The sequence below is a fragment of the Melitaea cinxia genome, chromosome 5 (genome assembly GCF_905220565.1).
Source record: "Melitaea cinxia chromosome 5, ilMelCinx1.1, whole genome shotgun sequence".
Classification (NCBI taxonomy): Eukaryota; Metazoa; Arthropoda; class Insecta; order Lepidoptera; family Nymphalidae; genus Melitaea; species Melitaea cinxia.
The window spans coordinates 3,839,176-3,860,630 of record NC_059398.1 but is presented as its reverse complement, the minus strand read 5'-3'; the positions used below and the strand labels follow the sequence as shown (position 1 = coordinate 3,860,630).

The following is a 21,455-nucleotide window of genomic DNA, read 5'->3' as shown; positions in this document are numbered from 1 at the left end:
AATTAGGTATGATAAGAGACCCGGTTATCGCTATTTGTAATATGAAATAATAATAATCAGAGACCTTTAGATTTCTTAGTGTATTCATTTATCTCAATAAACAAAGACGCCGTTTGTGTTATAATAATGTTAATATCTGTGAAAAAATGTTTTTTAATTCTATATTTTACAATTACTCTTGGTAAGTGACCATTATTTATTTTTTTGAAGTTAGAACATATACAATTAATTTTATTATTTCCTTATTTTCGTATTAGAAATATTGACTAGATTTCATAGATTGAATAAAATTAATTATATTATAATAGAGTATGACATTGATGTTGTGACCGTACTATTTACAAGTAACATAACAAGTAAATTTGCTATAAACCTTTGCTTTCTTAGAAATTTTTTGATAAGTAGATAGTAAATGAAATTACGCATTTATTGGATGATAAACACGACTACAGAATTTGTATCTGGCTATTTTTTAACCGACTTCCAAAAAAGGAGTTGGTTCTCAATTCGATTGTATTATTTTTTTAATGTATTGTATGTACCTCAGAATTTTTGACTGGGTGGACCAATGGTGATTTCGATGATTCTTGTTTTAATCGAAAGGTGTTGAGTGTCATGTCATTTCGTCGACCAACGTTTTATATTATACCGCATAACTTTTCACTGGGTTTACCGATTTTGATGATTCTTACTTTAATCGAAAGCTGTTGCTTGTCATGTAGTCATAACTACTACTACTATTTTTTGAGTAATTTATGATTACGCGAATTTACTTGACTATTTTGCATTTACTTACGTTGTATTACTTGTCGATGTAATTGAAGTCATTTTTTTTTTTTCGTGTGCGATAAACATAATTATTCTTATCCCTGAATCGCGCGAATAGTAATTCCTTTATTGTATGAAAAAGCTGTTTTGATTATTTTCAATGACAAAATAACTTTGTCTTCATTGAAATAGTTACTCTTTAGAAGTTAAAGTTCACCAAAACATAATTATATTGTTACTAAATGTGCCCGCGGCTTCACCCGCGTTGAAATCATTTTGTCACAAAGTTTTCCCGGCAAACTTCCAGTGAAACTCTCATCAAAATCGGCTTAGCCGTTCCGCAAACATTTCTCTTGAAGCCCTCTCTCCATTGGTGAAACCGCATGAAAATACGTTCAGTAGATTTTGAGGGCATCGATTACATACGCTTTTGGGGACTTTGTTTTATAATACACTAACTGTTGCCTGCGACTACGTCCGCGTGGTTATGAAGATATGCATTACTATTAAGATGCTTAACGCAAATTATTTTTTTTATTTCAGTCACTTGAAATGCTTATCACTCTGAGTAACTTTTTCAAAGGCACAATTTAGTCTAATTTAACAGTTATTTTTATAAAACCTCCCTATACACCACATTTTTAGTTTTATTTTCAGGCTTCTTATATTTAACTTATAGCTGCTGTATATGTTTCATACAAACTATCAACCTCAGTTAAACCCCCTTCACGGTGGAATATCGAAAAACCCGTTCTTAGTGGACGTCTACTAACTATAATCTATCTCTCTGCCAAATTTCATTTTTGTCCATCTTGGATGGATGGACCATCCAGCGGTTTTTGAGTTCTCGTGATAAGTGAGTCAGTGACTTTTCTCTTTTATATATATAGATTACGATGTATTATTTGGACACTTCCTCACCTTCTATAGAGCATACATTTTAAATTTCAAGTCTCTTACCTTAATAACATAGGACTTTCATACAAACTTCCAACCCCCGTTTTATCCCCTTAGGGGTCGAATTTCGTAAAATCCGTTCTTAGCGGGTGTCTACAACCTATTAGGGGCCTATTTGTCAAATATCAAGTTTTTAGGTGTTATAGTTTCGGAGATTTCGTGATGAGTGAGTCAACCTACCATCCCCCGTTTTAACCCCAAAAGGGATTTGATTTCTAAAGATACATTATTTGGACACCTTTTCATCATCTATAGACCATACATTTGAAATTTCAAGTCTCTTACTTCAAAAACATAGGGCTTTCATACAAACTTCCAACCCCCGTTTTATCCCCTTATGGGTCGAATTTCGTAAAATCCGTTCTTAGCGGGTGTCTACGACCTATTAGGGGCCTATTTGTCAAATTTCAAGTTTTTAGGTGTTATAGTTTCGGAGATTTCGTGATGAGTGAGTCAAGCGTTTTAACCCCAAAAGGGATTTGATTTCTAAAGATAAATTATTTGGACACCTTCTCACCGTCTATAAAGCATACATTTTAAATTTCAAGTCTCTTGTGAGTGACCTTTCGCTTTTATATATATATATATATATATATATATATATATATATATATATATAATACGTTTAATAATAACGATATTATTGTACGTATATCCCATATACATTTTTTCTACCACCACTTTATATCATTGCCAATGTGCGGGCTTCAGGATTATATGATTTTCAACTTAATAAGTGAGTCAGTGACTTTTCTCTTTTATATATATAGATTACGATGTATTATTTGGACACTTCCTCACCTTCTATAGAGCATACATTTTAAATTTCAAGTCTCTTACCTTAATAACATAGGACTTTCATACAAACTTCCAACCCCCGTTTTATCCCCTTAGGGGTCGAATTTCGTAAAATCCGTTCTTAGCGGGTGTCTACAACCTATTAGGGGCCTATTTGTCAAATATCAAGTTTTTAGGTGTTATAGTTTCGGAGATTTCGTGATGAGTGAGTCAACCTACCATCCCCCGTTTTAACCCCAAAAGGGATTTGATTTCTAAAGATACATTATTTGGACACCTTTTCATCATCTATAGACCATACATTTGAAATTTCAAGTCTCTTACTTCAAAAACATAGGGCTTTCATACAAACTTCCAACCCCCGTTTTATCCCCTTATGGGTCGAATTTCGTAAAATCCGTTCTTAGCGGGTGTCTACGACCTATTAGGGGCCTATTTGTCAAATTTCAAGTTTTTAGGTGTTATAGTTTCGGAGATTTCGTGATGAGTGAGTCAAGCGTTTTAACCCCAAAAGGGATTTGATTTCTAAAGATAAATTATTTGGACACCTTCTCACCGTCTATAAAGCATACATTTTAAATTTCAAGTCTCTTGTGAGTGACCTTTCGCTTTTATATATATATATATATATATATATATATATATATATATATATATAATACGTTTAATAATAACGATATTATTGTACGTATATCCCATATACATTTTTTCTACCACCACTTTATATCATTGCCAATGTGCGGGCTTCAGGATTATATGATTTTCAACTTTCTCACTTATCGATATTAATATTATTAGGCTGAAAAATTTGTCTGTTTATTTGTTTGATTGTTTGAGCGCGTTAATCTCAGGAACTATTAGTTCGAATTAAAAATTCTTTTTGTGTTGGATAGCTCATTTACGGAATAAGGATACAGGCCTTTTTTCTTTAAATTAACGCGTACGAAACCGCGGTGAACAGCTAGTCGCATAAGCAAAGCCGACGCGATAGCCATCAGTATACGAGCTGAAACCGATTAAATACTAAATGAAGTGATACATTATTTGTTTCACAGAAAATTTAGTAACATCTTCAAATGATTATCGGTTGGATTATACGTATAATGATAAAACCAACGCTTATTACAAACTCCATATTGAATCTGAGGTGTTCCAACGAGCGAGTTTGATCTGTATGATTGAGGGAGCTTCTCTGATGATACCAAAATCTGACGAGGACATATCTCAAGTTCACGGAATGTTGAAACGATATCCTGATATCAAAGACTTCGCATGGATTGGTAACGATGGAAATACTCACATGTCAGCAGAGGAGCAGCCAACGATTGATTGTGAGTTTCAATGAATTCTCTTCCACACTATGTCTCTGTAGGAGTAGGTACCGTTACCTATGTGTCTAACACTTACCTATTTAAGTCCATACGTATTTTATAACAAATGTAAAAAGATCCTTGAGATCTAGAAAATAGTTAATTGCTTAGATGAAATATAAATAACAGCGGATATGTTTAATCTGGTATCTCCATTTTTTTCCTAGATATAGTCAAACAGTGCCCACGTGTTACTTTTAAATTGCTTTGTTTCACACTATCATTATTCATTGATCTAGAACCACTCTACCTTAAAACATTAAACAGAATAAATTCAGGATAAGCGTAATGGGGTTCACATACATACCTACCTAAACATTTTTTGACCAAAATAAGGTAACATTCTAAAAAAATAAATGTGATTGTTGGTCGTTTAAAATTTATGAACGTATAAGAGTTTTTAAAGTTTGTGTCATCACATCGTCACATCAGCCTATCGCAGTCCACTACTGGACATAGGCCTCCACAAGTTTAAGCCAAAAATGGCGTGAACTTATCTGTTTTGCCTATAGTCACCACGCTGAGCAGGCGTGTTGGTGACTGCAGGGCTGGCTTTGTCGCACCAAAGACGCTGCTGCCCGTTTTCGGCCTGTGTATTTTAACGCCAGCAGTTGGATGGTTATACCACCCTCGGTCGGCTTCCCAAGTTCCAAGGTGGTAGCGGAACCGTGCTATCCCTTAGTCGCCTTTTATGACATCCACGGGAAGAGAGGGGATGGCTATATTCTTACTGCCGCAATCACACAGCACTAGGAAAAATTATTCTATTGTCTAATAATAAATTAGTTTATAATTCTTTCCGATTTTACTGACAGATTAACTTAAATAACGCTGTAAAATTTGTAATATAAGTAGGTATACTTGTGTGTGCAACTAATATATAGTACATTTTTAGTGGATGATGACACAAATATTTTGGATATGAGCTTTACAGCAACAACTTATACACATGATTGTGAGGTTATAACAAGAGGCGGTGAAATAAGAACTTTCGAATGCTACAAACAGCTACCCTTTGTTTGTAAAATTAACGCGCAGGATGTGCATTTCGACGACCGATGTATGGTTTATGGAACTGGTAAGTTAACTGTTACAATATCAATAGTGTAACTTTACTGCATATACATGCTTCACTTAATTTTTATTAAAAGGCTTAAACATGCTTAAATATATAATCCTGTCAACTTTGTAAGTACCTTTGTTTTGATAAGATGTCAAATTGGCTCAATTTTGCGTTGGATATTACTATCTGTAGGATGTGTTGGATACTACTATCTGGTCAAAACCGAAGTTCCGCATATTAAGGTCTAGGCTGTTCTCTTTAGATTTTTTAACAGATTAATTTGTTTTGTGATTTGTCCCAAACAAAGATACCAAAAATACGTAGGTAATAGGTATATGTTTTATGGAGACAGTATATTCCAATCTTATTTGTCTTAAGATGCCTTCTCTCATTTGTAAAACATTTACCGACATTAGTAATATTTGCAAAATGAAATACCAATCTTTGCCGGTAATTTTTTAGTTTCGTTTTTTTTAAATAGCGTAGAATTGTTGCTGCTTTAGGTATCTGGTTGAACCTCGCTTAAATTTATTTTGATAAACGAACAATTTTTAGTTTTTGTTAATAATGAAATGGTTTCCGTATATCGATTAGCGGCGTTTTCGTCCAATAGGTATAGCTAAAACATTCGTTCCGAAGGTCACGTTCTTATCATAATTTATATATGTGGCCTTGACTCCTTGATACAATTTTCAGGTTACCAATATATTGCAAACGTCCGTAGCTGTTACAAAATTCCGCGCGTAGCATATTCATGGAATCAAGCGTATCACGAATGTAGAAGTGAAGGAGCGCATCTGGCTGTCATTAATTCGGAAATCGAACGCCAAGTACTACAAAACCTTATTAATGTCGAACCAAGCATACCTGGCGCAAAGGAGCCATATTTCTTTTACGTTGGTATAAGAGCGCAAAAGAAAACTGATGGGTCTGCAGTGGTTTTCAAAACCATATTCAGTAAGTCGTTATTATTCTGTAGTTTACATAGTAAATAAATATTCTGTTCAAAATCTGGAACTGGCCAACTGAGAAACTACCTCTCAAATAGTATTATCACAAGCCGAAGACGGGCAGTAGCGTCTTCGGTGCGACAAAGCCAGCCCTGCGGTCACCAACCCGCCTGCCCAGCGTTATACTATGGGCAAAATGCACGAGTTCACGCCATTTTTCGCGTGAACTTGTGGAGGCCTATGTCCAGCAGTGGACTGTGATAGGCTGAAATGATTATGACGATGATGAAGTAGTGTTATCACACTGTGATGGGTAAATTAGTCAGAGCTTCTGGGTGGGGTCAGGGATTGGAAAGGGAACGATATTTCGATCTTGCGATACTTCTGGTGTTGCAGTATCCATAAGCTAAACTTTTTTTCGCGTTTACTTCTTTCTTTTTAACGCTTGTTAAGTTGAGCAGCATAGAAAATAGATTAATCAAAGTCATAAATAAACTCTTTGGTAAATTATGCTTATAAAAGTTTTGAATCGTAATTTATTATTATATATTTTATGTATGTTCGGGGATAGTTTCGTCGTTTATGAACCGATTTTGATAATTCTTTTTTTGTTAGAAAGGAAATATCCTAAGTGTGGTACCATGATAAGGAAACCAAGATCTGACGATAGAATCCCAGAGAAATCGAGGGAAACCCTCGAAAATCCGCAAAACTTTTTACGGAGTTTACCGATTTTGATGATTTTTAATTTAATCGAAACCTGATGTTTATCGTGTGGTCACACTTAAATTTCATCGAGGTCTGATTACAAATTTTTAAGTAATCTTTGATAATGCGTATTTACTTGACTATTTTTTTCGTCTACCTACGTTGTATTACTTGTCGATGTAATTGAAGTCGTTCTTTTTTCGTTTGCCAGCAAACATTATATTAATTATTTGCTGTCAAATTAAAAAAAAATGTTGTATATGTAGTCATTACAGTAGGATATAATCATTTCATCATTTCATGTAAAAACCAATACATATTTTATATGTAAAGGATTTATTTTTATATGTATACTAGCTAACCCCGCAAATGTTGTTTTGCCATATATGTTATTAGCCCCTTAATCCCCCTCCTTGTAACTTCGCGGTATGAAAAATAGATGTTGTTCGATTCTCAGACCTACCCAATATGCACACAAAATTTCATGACAATCGGTCAAGCCGTGTCGGAGGAGTTTAACTACAAACACCACGACACAAGAATTTTATATATTAGATAAATTTAAACAACTGGTTATAACTCCGCAGGTACTCTTCTTAAATATTAATCAATAAATTACAACTACTTATACGAGTACCTCATAGCTGTGAGTTAATGTTAATAATACTAAAGAAAAAAATGTATTTTTAGACGAAACTTTGGACAGAGCTGGTTTCAACATGTGGAATGACAACGAACCGAACAACGCGCTCAACAATGAATATTGCGGAACTATATTCAAAAGTAATGCGAAATTTAATGACGTTGATTGTTCTTTTTTGTATGCATTTATTTGTGAAAACGAAGTGAAAAGAAATTAAGATTTAATGTTGGATTATTTTGAATATTATATAAAGTAAAGAAAAACAATATAACGAAATAGTATCGATATTTATGTATACATATTTTATGCGTGTTATAATAGTATTTATATATAGGTATGTATTATTTATATGATTATGTAGATAAAAATAGGCACGTCAACCTTCTTTATATATTCTTTTTAATGTTATGTTGATTAATTGTATAAAAGAGCACTTATGGGCAGGACTCACTTTTCGTACATTTTCATTTACATGTTTAAATCATGTTGGATTCTCAAGTAAAATATTATTTTTAAAATGTATTATTACTTGAAATTTTGATATAAATTCGTACATAAAGATATTTGGTTTTTATTCTTGAGTTCCCGCTAACATGAAAGCAAACGAATAAAGTAAAGTATTACTTGTGTATGTAACTGCAGTCGGTTTTTTTTTGTTTGCGAGCAAACACAATTATACTAGAAATAATATTACAATTGAAAATACCTTTATACAGATCTGATACTTCATTAAAACAAATTACATAGTATTGACATTCCCCAGGTATCACAGAAAAATAAATTTAGAATTCTCAATCTTCATTAACAGATTCTTACAAAAAGAAAAATAAAGAAAAACAAAGAGTTAAATAAATCTTATCTTATCTTTGAATTACGAGTATAAGGGTAGAACAGTTTTGTATAATATACTATAACCCTTTGTAGAGTCGTAGTCCCTTTCGTATAAAAATGGTTTCAATTTATATAATTTTGCACTTAGTTTTAAATAAATAGTAAATTCATCAAATATTCGTAAGAATAAAATGAACAGATTAACAATAATTGGTAGCTTTTAGTAAGTATATTAATTATTATCTAGTTTCCAATAACCTTTACAAACTCATTGCCATTTTATTTGCTGGGTTTCCCTATAAAACAATTTCTTTCTCAATTATTGCCATATGCTTGAAATGTGAATGTACATAGAAATTAATTATACAAAGCTAAGCTAATTATGTGTCTGTTATACTAATTTAATTAAACAGAGTTTATAATCGATTACAATATGTACATATATCGCAAACAAAAATCTTTAAATTTTATTTATCTTTAAATTTTCTTGTTAATATACAATAAAATATTTAATATTAAATCGGTCGATTCAACCTGTAATATCCAAAAAAGTGAAAAGTAAAGGCCTCTTTCTCCGTGTAGGAGAACGACCAGAGCTTCAATCCACGATGCTGCTCTACTGTGGGTTAGCGGATATTTAGTATTAGTGACATAATTATTATACTTATTTATGCACACTTTACAATTCAACATTAAATTTAGAAAATTTTATTTAATTTTTTTAGGAAATTTTTTACCTATAGATTTGCTTTTAATATTTATGTTTTAACTTAAATTAGTAGGTACTTTTTTATTTATTAATGATTTATCTAACACAATTTGTCTGAGCTATCGAAATGCTTGCGGTCATCGTCATAACAATGGTCATTTTCCAATTGTTCAGTTTGCTTGGTCTGATGTGACTGTTCAGTCTGGTCTCGGTTGGACTGACGTTGCGATTGACGACGCTAAAACGAAAATAAACTATTAATATATTTGCTAACGTAGTATAAATATAATTATACCTATGAATTAGTATATTGTTGGGGTCTAAGACTATCTCTTTCGCAGTTGTCTGCCACTGTCACTCTCAAAAATGTATGTAAAATATTACATACATTTTACCTTAGAACTTTTTACCGGGCGGATTGATTTAGATGATTCTTTTTTAATCGAAAGGTTGTACTTGTCATTTGGCCCCACTTTTTATCGAGATCGTAGCAATTAGCACTTTTTGAGTTATATAGAATAATCCGTATTTACTGGACTACTTTGTTCGTATACCTACGTTGTAAGTACTGGTCGATGTAATTAAAGTCGCTTTTCTTATAAACCAATTTCTATATTAAAATTTAATATATAGCAACATGACTAGACGACATGCTTAAAGAATTATTTTTTCGTAAGTATTCCAAACAATAATCTTTAATATTACGCTTCAGCCTGTAACATCCCACTGCTGGGCATTGGCCTCTTTCTCTATATAGGAGAAGGATTGTAGCTTAATCCACCACTCTGCTCCACTGCGGGTTGGCGGATATGTCCTATGAGTATATGTATGTACTATGAGTAACGATCACTATCAGGTGTCTATGATAACAACCGGCACCGACGGCTTACCCACAAGGATAGACATGCAAACCGGAAAGAAATATTTTTACAAATAGAAATGTCCATCCCGAGTGGGAATCGAATCCGCAAACCGTCGGTGTTTCAGGTATATGAAATACCCGACTGAATTAATACGATAAAATTTTGTTAAAACTTACTATACTTTCGTTTCTGATGACTGTCTTCAAATCTTCTAAGTTTTTCTTATTTTTTCTTTGGAAGAAGCCAATCTGGAAGTGTACTATTTGTTACAGGTAAAAATATTACGATGTCAAAGGTATATGATATAAGTTAATTACAATACATTTTAAATATTGAAATTAACTTGTTGAACCTGAATAATATTGGGCACATTTCCTAACCTTGTACTTTATTTATACACACATACTTAATTTTAAATTGTAGGATTTTGCTGCCAGGAGTTAATTAAGCGTTTATTTGAATGTGATTAAAAATCCTATAGTTTTTGGCATTTGTAATAGTATCAAGTGTGTGTAATAATAATCAATAAAATTACTAGGTAAATTAGCTTTTGAAAAAGAAAATAAATATAATGAAAATAAAAATAATTTTATACTCATAATTTACCTCTCTTAATATTAATGCTATTAAAACCAAAACAATTAGTCCTATGAGTATGGACAGAATTATAATCCATGCGGCTACAGAAATTGACATGTAAACCAATGTCGTTGTGAGGCTGAAAAAAAAAACCATACAAAACACTTCTTTGCATTAAATGTTTAATTTTACACAAAATACAAAAGAAATATTTAGGTTTTGAATGTATAAAATAAATGAAAAAACTTTACCGCTTTTCTTTAATTTCCTCTTTTAATTTCAAGGTAAGACTTGAAGTTATTGTATTTTCATTTTTAATATGTTTACCTGTAAAAATATTTAATTTTAAACATTAATTTGTTTAAAAATAAATGTCATACGCCATTAAATCGATAAATGGTTATTATCATTGATTAAAATAATTATTTTTTTATAAATTATGATATTAAATATTTAAAATATTTATTCGAAAAGTATCTTATTTTGAAAAGTAATAAAAAATAATTTTTCATTTGAATTGTCTTTAATTTTAATAATCAGCCATATTTTAAAGGAGTAAATAGTTAGGACCCAAATAAAAAAATGTTTATTTAGATTAGGACGTCTAATAAAATACATGAATTATAAGCTTCACACTCAAGAGCCCTTAGTAGGATGTCAATCTACCGTCTTGGGTCGAAATTGGTCAATTGGTCAACTCAAAACTAAGTCTATGGTCACATATTCAGAATTAATCAGTTTAAAATGAAACAAATAAGTTATTGTATTGAGGTAAAACGCAGGAGGAAATATTTTGCTCAAAATCTGTTGCAAACCAAATGGGAAAATATTTTAACCTTACACAATAAGAATACCATGGCTAGATAATGTGTTTATATTTTGTCACATTTGGTCATCTTTGTAATACGACGCTTTGTGAGGAGGGCGTTAATGACTGCGAAACAGTTTTATACTAATGTAGTTATCGTTACAAATTGTTTTTGCTATGTACCAAATATTTGACATAAATAATAATTCACGCTTCGCTTCAGCCTGTAATATCTCACTAATGGGCATAGGCCTCATTCCCCATGTAGGAGAAGGATCAGAGCTTAATCCACCACGCTGCTCCAATGCGGGTTGGCGGATATATTTCCTACTATGAGTAACGATTGCTATCAGGTGTACATGATAACAACCGGGACCGACGGTTTAACGTGCTCTCCGAGGCACGCTAGGGAGACCCACAAGGACTGCACAAACACCCAGACCACGGCAAACACCTGGCCAATACAAATGTTTGTCATGTGCGGAGATCGAACCCGCAACCGCCAGCGCAACGGGTACAATCCGTGGCTGTAACCGTTGCGCCAACGTGGCATTATTATTATTATTAATACTGCTCTCAAGAAGTTTTGTGTTCCTGTGGTGCGTAAGCTAACCAGACTTCTTGACGACAAATTGTCAAAGGAGTTAAAGTCGGCTTCCGGCTCGAAGCTCCCGGTTTTGGAGGTGTCCAGAGGTTAGGGTAACCGTTTATCATCAGGCGGATTGTACGCCAGTTTGTCACTCTAGACTAGACGTTTAAAAAAAAACCCTACCATATGTATACTTAGCTGAAATACGTACCGAAACTGTCGGGTAAAATTTGTACTGGTATATGTATATTTACATCACTATATCTGTGTAGGTTGTCAATTTTGCAGGTGTATTTGATCTTATCGTCCATTGACGTTTCTGAAGAATCAAAGAGTGAGCAATTCCAGATTTTCTTTGGAAAGAAAAATGATTTAATTAAATTAGAATTATAAGAAAAATCGTTTTTACTACACATTTTAAATTTTTGTGAATACATTCTTATTTTTCAAAATACAACAACTGGACTAATTAAGGGTTCTCTAGTTAGTTATTCATGATAATTTTACATTTCGAAATCAATTTATTTGCTGCTAAACTTATTTTTGTTATTTTTATTGATTGCAGATTCTTGAAGTACCTATAGTATAGGTTCTATTCCAATCAACAGTAATAATTTCATTTTGTTATATCTAAGTGAACAGTATAAAATTACCTATTTTAGAAGTCCTTTAAGTTTACTTACCTCATCCAACATCCACTTAAGATAATCCTTTTTATCTAGAGTTACTTCAAAACTAGCGTTTTCGTAATCCATACCACCACCGTTCCTTATCTGGTAAAAATTGAAAATTTATATATTGTATTACCGGCAAATTTAATAATCTTTATTTCTCTTAAACTCCAACGAATTGTGTGTAACTATCGTTGATAAGCAAGATCAGAGAGAGAAACAGAAATAGAGAAAGAGACAGAGAGAAATGACTGAAATCGGCTGTGAGACGATATTATAATGATAATACTATGATAAGTTGTTAAAAGACTTGAAAGGGATGTATGTCCACTCAAAATCAAAAAATTAATGCAAATAAGTAATAAGTTGTCGATTTCTCGATACGATCTTAAGTGTGTGTGGTATGTCGCCAAAAGAAGAAGAATACAAAGAATTATTGAGGTGCATTTTTTGCTATTTTAACATTGGTATTTAAGTAAAAATAAATTATCAAAAAAAAATAATACTGACCATATATAAATGTTCGAAGAATTTTCCCGATACAACATCGACGGTTGTAATATTTATATCCTTGTATGGGTTCGCGATACTGAAAATAAATTTGGGTAAAATAATAATAACCAAACTAGTAGACGCGTACGTTGGGATCGAGCCTTGTAAGAAGGAAGTTTTCTCTTCTTATTTTATTATTATACATAGGTAGCAATTTGAGCGTACGGCCCGTACGATGGCACCGCCTGCAACACCAGTAGTGTTGCCAGCGCGTTGCCAACCCTATCCCCAACCCTTCTCAGAAGCCATGGTTACCTTACTCATCACCGGTACATAACATTACTTGCGAATATTGTTAGTTAGCTGTGATCGTCTATAAGGTTGAGGTACAAGGACAAAGCGTTGTGTTATCAAAATAATATTAATATTGTCTAACGATTGAGAAAATCGAAAAAAAAAATTAATTATTGATTATTAACACTAAAGTTTCATACGTAACGTATTTGTTTGTTTATTTTTTTTTAATTCTTATAAGAAATTCATATTATCACTCACCCGTCTACATTAATTCCTGTGACGTTGTAAATTAGTTTAAATGTTTCTTTAATCGTCTGTTTATCGGTTCGATCAGTGCAGTTACTGTAAATATCTGTCTGTATTTCTAATTCGTCAAATTTATTCGTTACAAACGACGTATCAATTTCTATGCTACTAGTCATCTAAAAACAGTAAAAGAGCATAAAATATTTAGTTTTTTAAACGTTATATGATTCTTTTTACTTGCGACTGAATGAAAAGTAGGATATGGAAAAGTTGTGTTTTTTTTTTAAATGTATTTTCTTTAATTCTCAAAGAAGGTAATAACGAAATGTTTAACCTTTTTTAATCGACATCAAAAAAGGAGGAGGTTACTCAATTCAACCTTAAATGACCAAAAAAACCAAAATATGTATGTTAGGGCAAACTTCGTCGTTTATGAACCAATTTTGATATTTCCTTTTTTTGTTGGAAAGGAGATATCCTAAGCGTGGTACGCTGTTAAGGAAACCTGGATCTGATGATGGGGTTCGATCTGGATGTATCGATTTTGATGACTTTTAATTTAATCGAAAGCCGATGTTTATCATGTAGTCACATTTAAATTTCATCGAGACCTGATTACAACTTTTGGAGTAATCTTTGATAATGCGCATTTACTTGACTATTTTTTCGTCTACCTACGTTGTATTACATGTCAATGTCATTGAAGTCGGTTTTTTTTTCGTTTTTCAGCAAACACAATTTTTTTTTTTATAGTTGAAATATTTTGATGATGATTTCGATTTAATGTCGATTTATGCCTTTATACCTTTGCCTCGGAGTTATAAATATCTCTTTCAGACCTGTTTCAATTGTATAATGTGGCTTGAAGATGTTTTAGAAAACAGTTCACTTTACTTTGTAGAACTAAATTAAGCTCAAATTGCGTAAGCTACAAAAAATTATAAATTATAACTAGCCCAAAACACGACATATTATAAATTACCTGCCTTCAAAAAAGTTGTTTTGGCATTGTTGGGGGATTAATTACTTATAAATGATTTTTGTATTTGCTGTTTATGTTTGTTTTTAACTTTACTAAATCTATTTTTAATTATAATCATCTGTATTTCAAATGTAGATATAATATTTTAATAATACTAGTGTTACATCTCTTTTTGTGCGTGTTGTGACAACTTAAACTGTTGCGCATTTAAGCTTAATTGTAGTACCTATAGTTTTTATGTGAAAATTGTATGTAGCAACTACTGTTTTTCAAAATGAAATATATAAATAAATAAACAAAATTAAAAAAAGTAGATATTTAGAGAACTTACCCATGAATAGTCGCTAGGCAATATATCATCTAACTTACAAATCACTTGATTTGCGGCGTCCGTGCGTGTGCAATGGAGTGGATAATTAGCTATATGCGTGCCCTTCAATGTCACTATAAAACATAGATTGTAGGCTGTCTCGCCGACGTTTTTAATTGTCATAAAATAGCGCTCCGTATCATACAAACCTACTTCATATGGATCGCTGTGGATGAGTATTAGGTATCAATAACCTTAAATTAAAAAAACGTTTCACACTCCACGGCACCGACTAGGATTTTTCCCAGTGCTGGGGCTCAAGAAACACACTCAATACAAAGGCACAAAAGCCCAAACCACGACAAACATTTATATCGCCAATAAAAATGTTTGTCATGAGAGGGAATCGAACCAGTGCGTAATCGTATCGTCCACTTAATAATTCAATTATTGTATCGACCAAAGGAGGTTTGTTACATAAATATGGAATGAAGTACTATGACAGAAGCTTTAATGATATACATACGAGTATACTATTTTTCTCAAACCAACTTACAATAAAAAAAAGAGTTAAAAATTCTGATTAAAAGAATAGGTTTAACTTACGATAGAGTTGATGAGGGTTTAACGACGAGTTTAGGAAAGCAACGACCATATGTTATGTTGCAGTCAGCTGCCCAAATATCGCCTTCCAAGTGACGAACGCTAATGTCACTAAAATCAACTTTCGTGCCATCAATTTTCGATTTCTTGGACTTGATATCGTCAACCACAGTCGTAATATTGTATTTTAGCATAGTACCGAAATTGCCTGTCTGTAAATGTTTCTATTAAGCATGCTATGTGCACTTTTTCATAAAGTTTACATACAATAATAAATAAGTTCCGCAACTCTTAACCTTTTACAGTTGTTAAATGTCGTTTATGTATTGATTTCGTTACAAATTAATGAACTCGTAATTATTATAAAAATGACAGTCATGGAAGTACACAACATCTAAGTAAGTCTAGTTTTGAAAAGTAAAAATTTTGGTAACCTGAAATTAATGCTTATTATTCTGATGTAATTATTATTCTTGTAGCGTATTCTAACGACCGTCACTAAGTTTTACTCATATGTCGGGGGTATCATCACATCATCATCATCACAGCAGCCTTTCGCAGTCCACTACTGGACATGAACTGACAAAAATGACGTGAACTCATGTATGTTGCCCGTAGTCACCACGCTGGGCAGGCGGGTTGGTGACCGCAGGGCTGGCTTTGTCGCACCGAAGACGCTGCTGCCCATTTTCGGCCTGTGTATTTCAAAGCTAGCAGTTGGATAGTTATCCCGCCATCGGTCGGCTCTTTAAGTTCCAAGGTAGAGGTGGAACTGTGTTATCCATTAGTGGCCTTTTACAACACTCACGGGAAGAGAGATGGTGGCTATATTCTTTCATGCCGTAACCACACAGCACTCGGGGGTATAGAAACAAATAATACAAACGCCCATACCACGGCAACACCTATATGATCGTTACAAATGTTTGTCATAAGTGGTCTTCGAATTGTCAATGCAATAGCCAGTGCTGCCAATGCGTCGTCAACTGTTTTATACGTCATACAATTTTGTACTTACTTCTGGTGTCAAAACTTGATATGTTTTACAGTAGTTTGGTGGACGTCTCCTCAGTTCAACGCGATCTGATATCGATCCGTTGGTTTCAGCATTGATTAATTTCGCAAATGGATGAATTATTTCAGTTCTCAAAATAATTTCTGTAAACATGTAATTATAATGACGACTGTCAATGTAAAGGTGTTATTTTTAAATGATCAGAAAATGTAAATGGTTTTCATTCAATAACTTTGTGTTTATCTGATGTAAGACTAATATCATATCATATATATTCATTTTGTAATTTTTCGACCCATTTTATTTTTATCAGAAACACTCAACAGCCCCCGTATTATTTTCTCCTACACTCAAATATATAAGAACGCATACAATATAGGTGCAAGCATAAACATCCAGGTCTCGACAAACATTCAATGGCCTAGCCAAATGTTAATGCAACAGCCAGTGCTGTGACAGCTGCGCCATCGCGTCGTCAAAATTATTGTAGGGTAATTAAGAAGATAGGATACCGGCTCTTTCTCCATACAAACGTAGTCGACTGTTTTCTCCCTGGATAATGATACTAGATCAATTGTTTTTGTAACATAAAACCTTTAACTTCCACGACCATGCCCTATGTCTGTATGTTTTTTTTCATATTCTTATTATCATAGGGAGTAGGAGTCTTCAAAAACTAGAAATATTGCTTAATTTTTAAACATCTCTAGATACTCATTAAAAAAATACGTATATTTACAAAAAAAAAAAAAACGAGAAAATAGGGGCATAGCTGAAGGTTTTTTAGTAACATAAAGAAACAAAAAAAAACTTGCATGTTTCGGGGAGAAAATAGTCAACTACGAAGTGCTGTTTTGGTCAATAATTATCTACCTAAAACGGTCTGAGCTGCAGCTGTTGTCCCTTTGGCGGCATACAGCGAGACAGGAACATTTTATTCAAATACCTATTTTTCAAAAGTCTCTCAAGTACTCTTTTCTCTTAACTTCGCAGTTCAGTTGATAGAGGTCTAATCCTTCTGCTGCACGGCTTTCGCTCAGTTGTGGGACGTTTACCGGCTTTCATAGCTCAACATGTAACTTTTAGTTAAACGTTTCAGCTCAGCGTTGCTAACTCGAATTTGAAAGTGTAGAAGTTGGTTACTATTTATATGATCAGCCAACTAAGTTGTCATGAATATTATGACTGTATAAATTAAGAATAAAAACTCACCTGTGCTAATGGTCTTGGTTAATCTCGGGTAGGTTATATTAACACATGCTGTAAAGTTGAATTGAGTTTTGTCCTCGCGTGCCTAAAATAAGGTATATTTGATTTGTAGCACAACAAACACAACAAAAAACTTTGTAACTATTTTATGTCATGTCTGTTTTATGTTTAGTCAATTTAGTAGTTTCGACGTTAAAAAAATTACACACACTTGATCCATAGTTGCTGTTTTTTACGCAAGACGCGCCAACTTATGTAATTAAAAACTAAATTTATAATGTTTTTTTTTGCCTAGTGCACAGTTTTTAGGAGACTGACTTCTGAGTTTTGCCAATTCTTAATAGTACAATCTTTATTCTAAATCACAAAAATCATAATTAGTTTATCAAAGGCAAGTATAATAATAAAAATTGACGAATCAAAATTGCTTCTGAAGCCTATTCGAATAAATAATATTTTAATTTGAGTGAAAGTGTCGAATTAATCAAAAATCAAAATTAAAAATTGCTCATCATCATCGACTACAAATGCATCGAATCATTTTACAAATTTTAAATTTTAATCATATTCAAAAGTGATGAACCGTTAAAAAACCTGTCGTTTAGTCTATTAAATATAAATTATGTTTTTTTTTTTTCGTTATTTATCATTTATAACCGAATAATAATATTAAGCTATTAATTTCTTCTTTAAATTTATTCTCAGACAATTTCAGTAATTAGTATTGAAGTACGTATACTTTAACGAAATGTGTCTAGTGAAGTTAATGTACATTTTTTTTGACAATTAAATATAGTAATATTAAAAATATTAAAAACATTTCACCTGTAAATTTGGAATCTGCACGTACAATTTCGTTGTTATTAGAGGCGTTACTTTATAAAGTATAACCGTGTTATCAAAGGGTGCTCCGACGGCTAGTCCTGAAATCAATAAATGTACATAAACTATAAATATGATAAAATTCAAAACACAACACTTTTAAAAATTTTATTAATCTTAAACTTCATGAATTTTTTAATAGGTCGGGAGTTAGTGCTTTGTACCTCTTTCGTCATTTTGCCTTTTTTACGTCCTCTATTAATTTACACTCGTATTAATTTATACAAATAATTATGATTTAATTAAAACTTACGACCTGGCCCAGCTTCGCACGGTTGCAAAAACTACCAGTGTTCCTCTACTATATTATGCATGTATTATACATATAAAGCTTCCTCTGGAATCACTTTATTTACTAAAGAAAATCGCTATAAAATAAAATCCGCTACTAAAATCCCTTGCGTACTCTTAAAGATCTAAGCATACAGACAGCGGGAAGCGACTTTTTTTATACTATGTAATGAGACATTCAAGAATTTGTGTAAGACAATTTTTTTATCATACCTATCGTATTTTCTTTGGAGTCTGTTAGGGGCGTTAGACTAAATCCAAAAGAGGTATATTTTGTGCTCTGTATCTTCTTCAGATGTTGACTGTCGGTAAGTAGACCATGACCTGAGTATACGTATACTGCTCCTTTTCCCTCGTCTTCGTAAGGTGCTCCAATTGCAACATCTGAAATGAATTATCAGACAAGGGTAAAATAAGATATATCATGTTTGTAAATGTTTTGTTTTGGTTCGTGTAAAAAAGTTTTAAGAGATTTTTTTGTTGGTTTCTTTCTCGAGTTTCTTGTCCCATAGAGTTGTTTAAATAACTGCTTCGTATGTCATAAAGAGATTAAACGACCTATGGAATTTTTGTTTTGTACTTGCATTCTTCTACGCAATTTTATAATCGCTTCAGCCTGTAATATCCCACTACTGGGCATAGGCCTCTTTCCCAGGAGAGCTTCAGCAGGAGAAGGATTTTATGATAATAATTAACAAATGAATATGTGGGATTATTGTAAAATAACTCACCATCTTTGCCATCGCCATCGATATCTCCAATATTTGCTATTGAGAAACCAAAATATCCACTGCTTGATGTACCTTTTATTATTCTTTTAAGTACCATTGCCTGTAAAGAAATGTGTCATGTCGGTAAGACAAAGTAGTGCTACAGTCTGTGTTCCGTAAGTTTAGTTAATATTGTAGAAACAATTGTGACAAAGCAATTGTCAAAACTGAATTAAAATATTTACTACATTTTGAAGTAGCAGTTATATATACCTTAGATGCGTTTTTGGAGTAATCCGGTACATACAAGTAAACAGCGCCGTGGTCGTATTCATGATGGTTTGTTGTATAGGCCGGTGCCCCGACTAACAAAGAGGAACGTTTGCCTTCCAAGTTCAAAGTGCAAAGTGTTGCTCCGTACATAGAACCCACTTCGTTATTAGAAATTCTATGAACTTCATTATATTTCCTGTCAAATATGAACACCTGAAAATTGTTTCGATTATATTGAGTTAGTATTGTTCATGTGATATGACCAATAACCATAAGGAAATATCGGTTTAGTTAATAAAAAAAAAAAAAAAATTATTAAAAATATGAAGTTATTTTCGTACTACGGAAGTGATTTTCTTAAATAATTATTTATTATTTAACGTTGTGTCCATTTGTTATAAGTATTCTTTGACGGTTCGCAGGAAAGTGGACATAAGGTGTCAATCAAACCACTAATTGCAAATTCATGCGACGTTTCGATCCTTTATTGGATCATCATCAGGCATCTTTACACGTAGCAGTCAATCGACATCTCTTCATTAAAGTTCTTTTATGATGTAAGATTGTTACCTATTTAAATTTAAATCTTTTAGTATAAATTTTCAAAATTCATATAATACAGCTTTAAACGTAACTTAGAAATAATATATAATGCATTTGGATTTACAATCTTACATAATAAAATAACTATAATGGAGAATTATTTATATTTAATTTATGTAGACCAATCGTTTTGATAGGATGAACAGTCCTAACATTTAGCCATTAAGTAACTGTTACAGTAAAATATTATCAATAGTATTTTAATTAAATTACTTTTTCGGATTTTATTACGGTTTTTTAAGTTTTTTAGATGCCCAACGTTTCGGATAAACCTAATAAAAACCTAATAAACTGCGATAAAATCCGAAAAAGTAGTTTTATTATAATAAGTGAAATTTGCCTAAACATTAGACAACAATAGCATTTGTAAGAAATTATGCCGTGTACCTGGCCTTCTCCATAGTCTCCATATGTAGTACTCACTGCAAAATTTATTTCTTTTTTATCATCCGATAAAAAGTTACCGATTGCAATACCGTACCCTGAAATGAAATGAAATTATTAAATTTTAATAAGTTTACTAAGATTATTGAACAATAATCTATTGACAAAGATGTATTTGTTGTATGTTGCCGATTCTTTTCTGCAAAATATACATTCCATTAATATTAACCACTAGCTGTGCTCGCGACTTCTTCCGCGTGGAATAGTGATTTTACATGTTCAACGAGATTCTTTAAATTGGCATAACTTTTTTATTTGTGAACTAATTGACATGAAACAAACAATAAATGTTAGTTAAGCTTACCTCATATTAGTAAAAACTTCATCTAAATCGCCTTAGCCGTTTATGAGATTAACGTGCACAAACGCACAAACAAACAGACAAACAGACAAAAATTCTGACAATCATTGTTTTGGGTGTTGTTTGCGTTGAAATGTACAGACTTTTTATCATAGATAATTTTTATTATATGTATATTGATTGATGGTAATTAGTATTTAAACACTAATATAATTTTAATTTAACAAATAGCGCTTCTAGTGCTTTTGAAGTCTGTAATAAGGAGTAACTTAGGCTACTTTTATTTAAGAAATTTATTTATTTTGTAACTCTGTAAAGTAAACAATATTTTTTGTAATTCCACGCGGACTAAGTCTCGGGCACTGCTAGTTATTACCGTTCAAAGTGTAACGTTACACAAATATTCAAAGTTCCAGAGTAAAATCCTTAAATAGTGTAAATATTGTAAGTATATACCGAAATTGTATGTTTTCGTGGTGTTTAGCAAAAT

The 21,455-nt window shown here is 32.4% G+C and overlaps 1 protein-coding gene and 1 pseudogene across 1 annotated transcript; one reads left to right on the top strand and one right to left on the bottom strand.

Moving 5' to 3' along the window:
- Positions 1–3,550: 3,550 nt before the first annotated feature.
- On the top strand, positions 3,551–7,482 carry LOC123653963 (annotated as a pseudogene).
- A 1,343-nt stretch (positions 7,483–8,825) lies between these two features.
- On the bottom strand, positions 8,826–20,823 carry LOC123653724 (integrin alpha-4-like). The gene is made up of 18 exons (XM_045589712.1): positions 20,817–20,823; positions 20,608–20,702; positions 19,618–19,830; positions 19,366–19,465; positions 18,848–19,018; positions 18,287–18,384; positions 17,465–17,546; positions 16,256–16,395; positions 15,241–15,449; positions 14,656–14,860; positions 13,355–13,518; positions 12,818–12,896; positions 12,320–12,409; positions 11,848–11,989; positions 10,491–10,566; positions 10,267–10,378; positions 9,837–9,908; positions 8,826–9,035 (listed from the first exon to the last, which is right to left on the bottom strand). Exons 1-18 carry the CDS (start codon positions 20,821–20,823, stop codon positions 8,898–8,900), a joined length of 2,193 nt encoding a protein of 730 aa, XP_045445668.1. The 3' UTR covers positions 8,826–8,897.
- Between the last annotated feature and the right edge of the window lie 632 nt (positions 20,824–21,455).

Excerpts from the sequence above, each read along its gene's own strand:
- LOC123653724 (XM_045589712.1), bottom strand. Across the intron at positions 18,385-18,847 it reads CTCCAAAGAAAATACGATAG|GACTAGCCGTCGGAGCACCC; the intron begins GTATGATAAAAA and ends TATTGATTTCAG. Across the intron at positions 9,036-9,836 it reads TCATCAGAAACGAAAGTATA|CGTCGTCAATCGCAACGTCA; the intron begins GTAAGTTTTAAC and ends TTTTCGTTTTAG.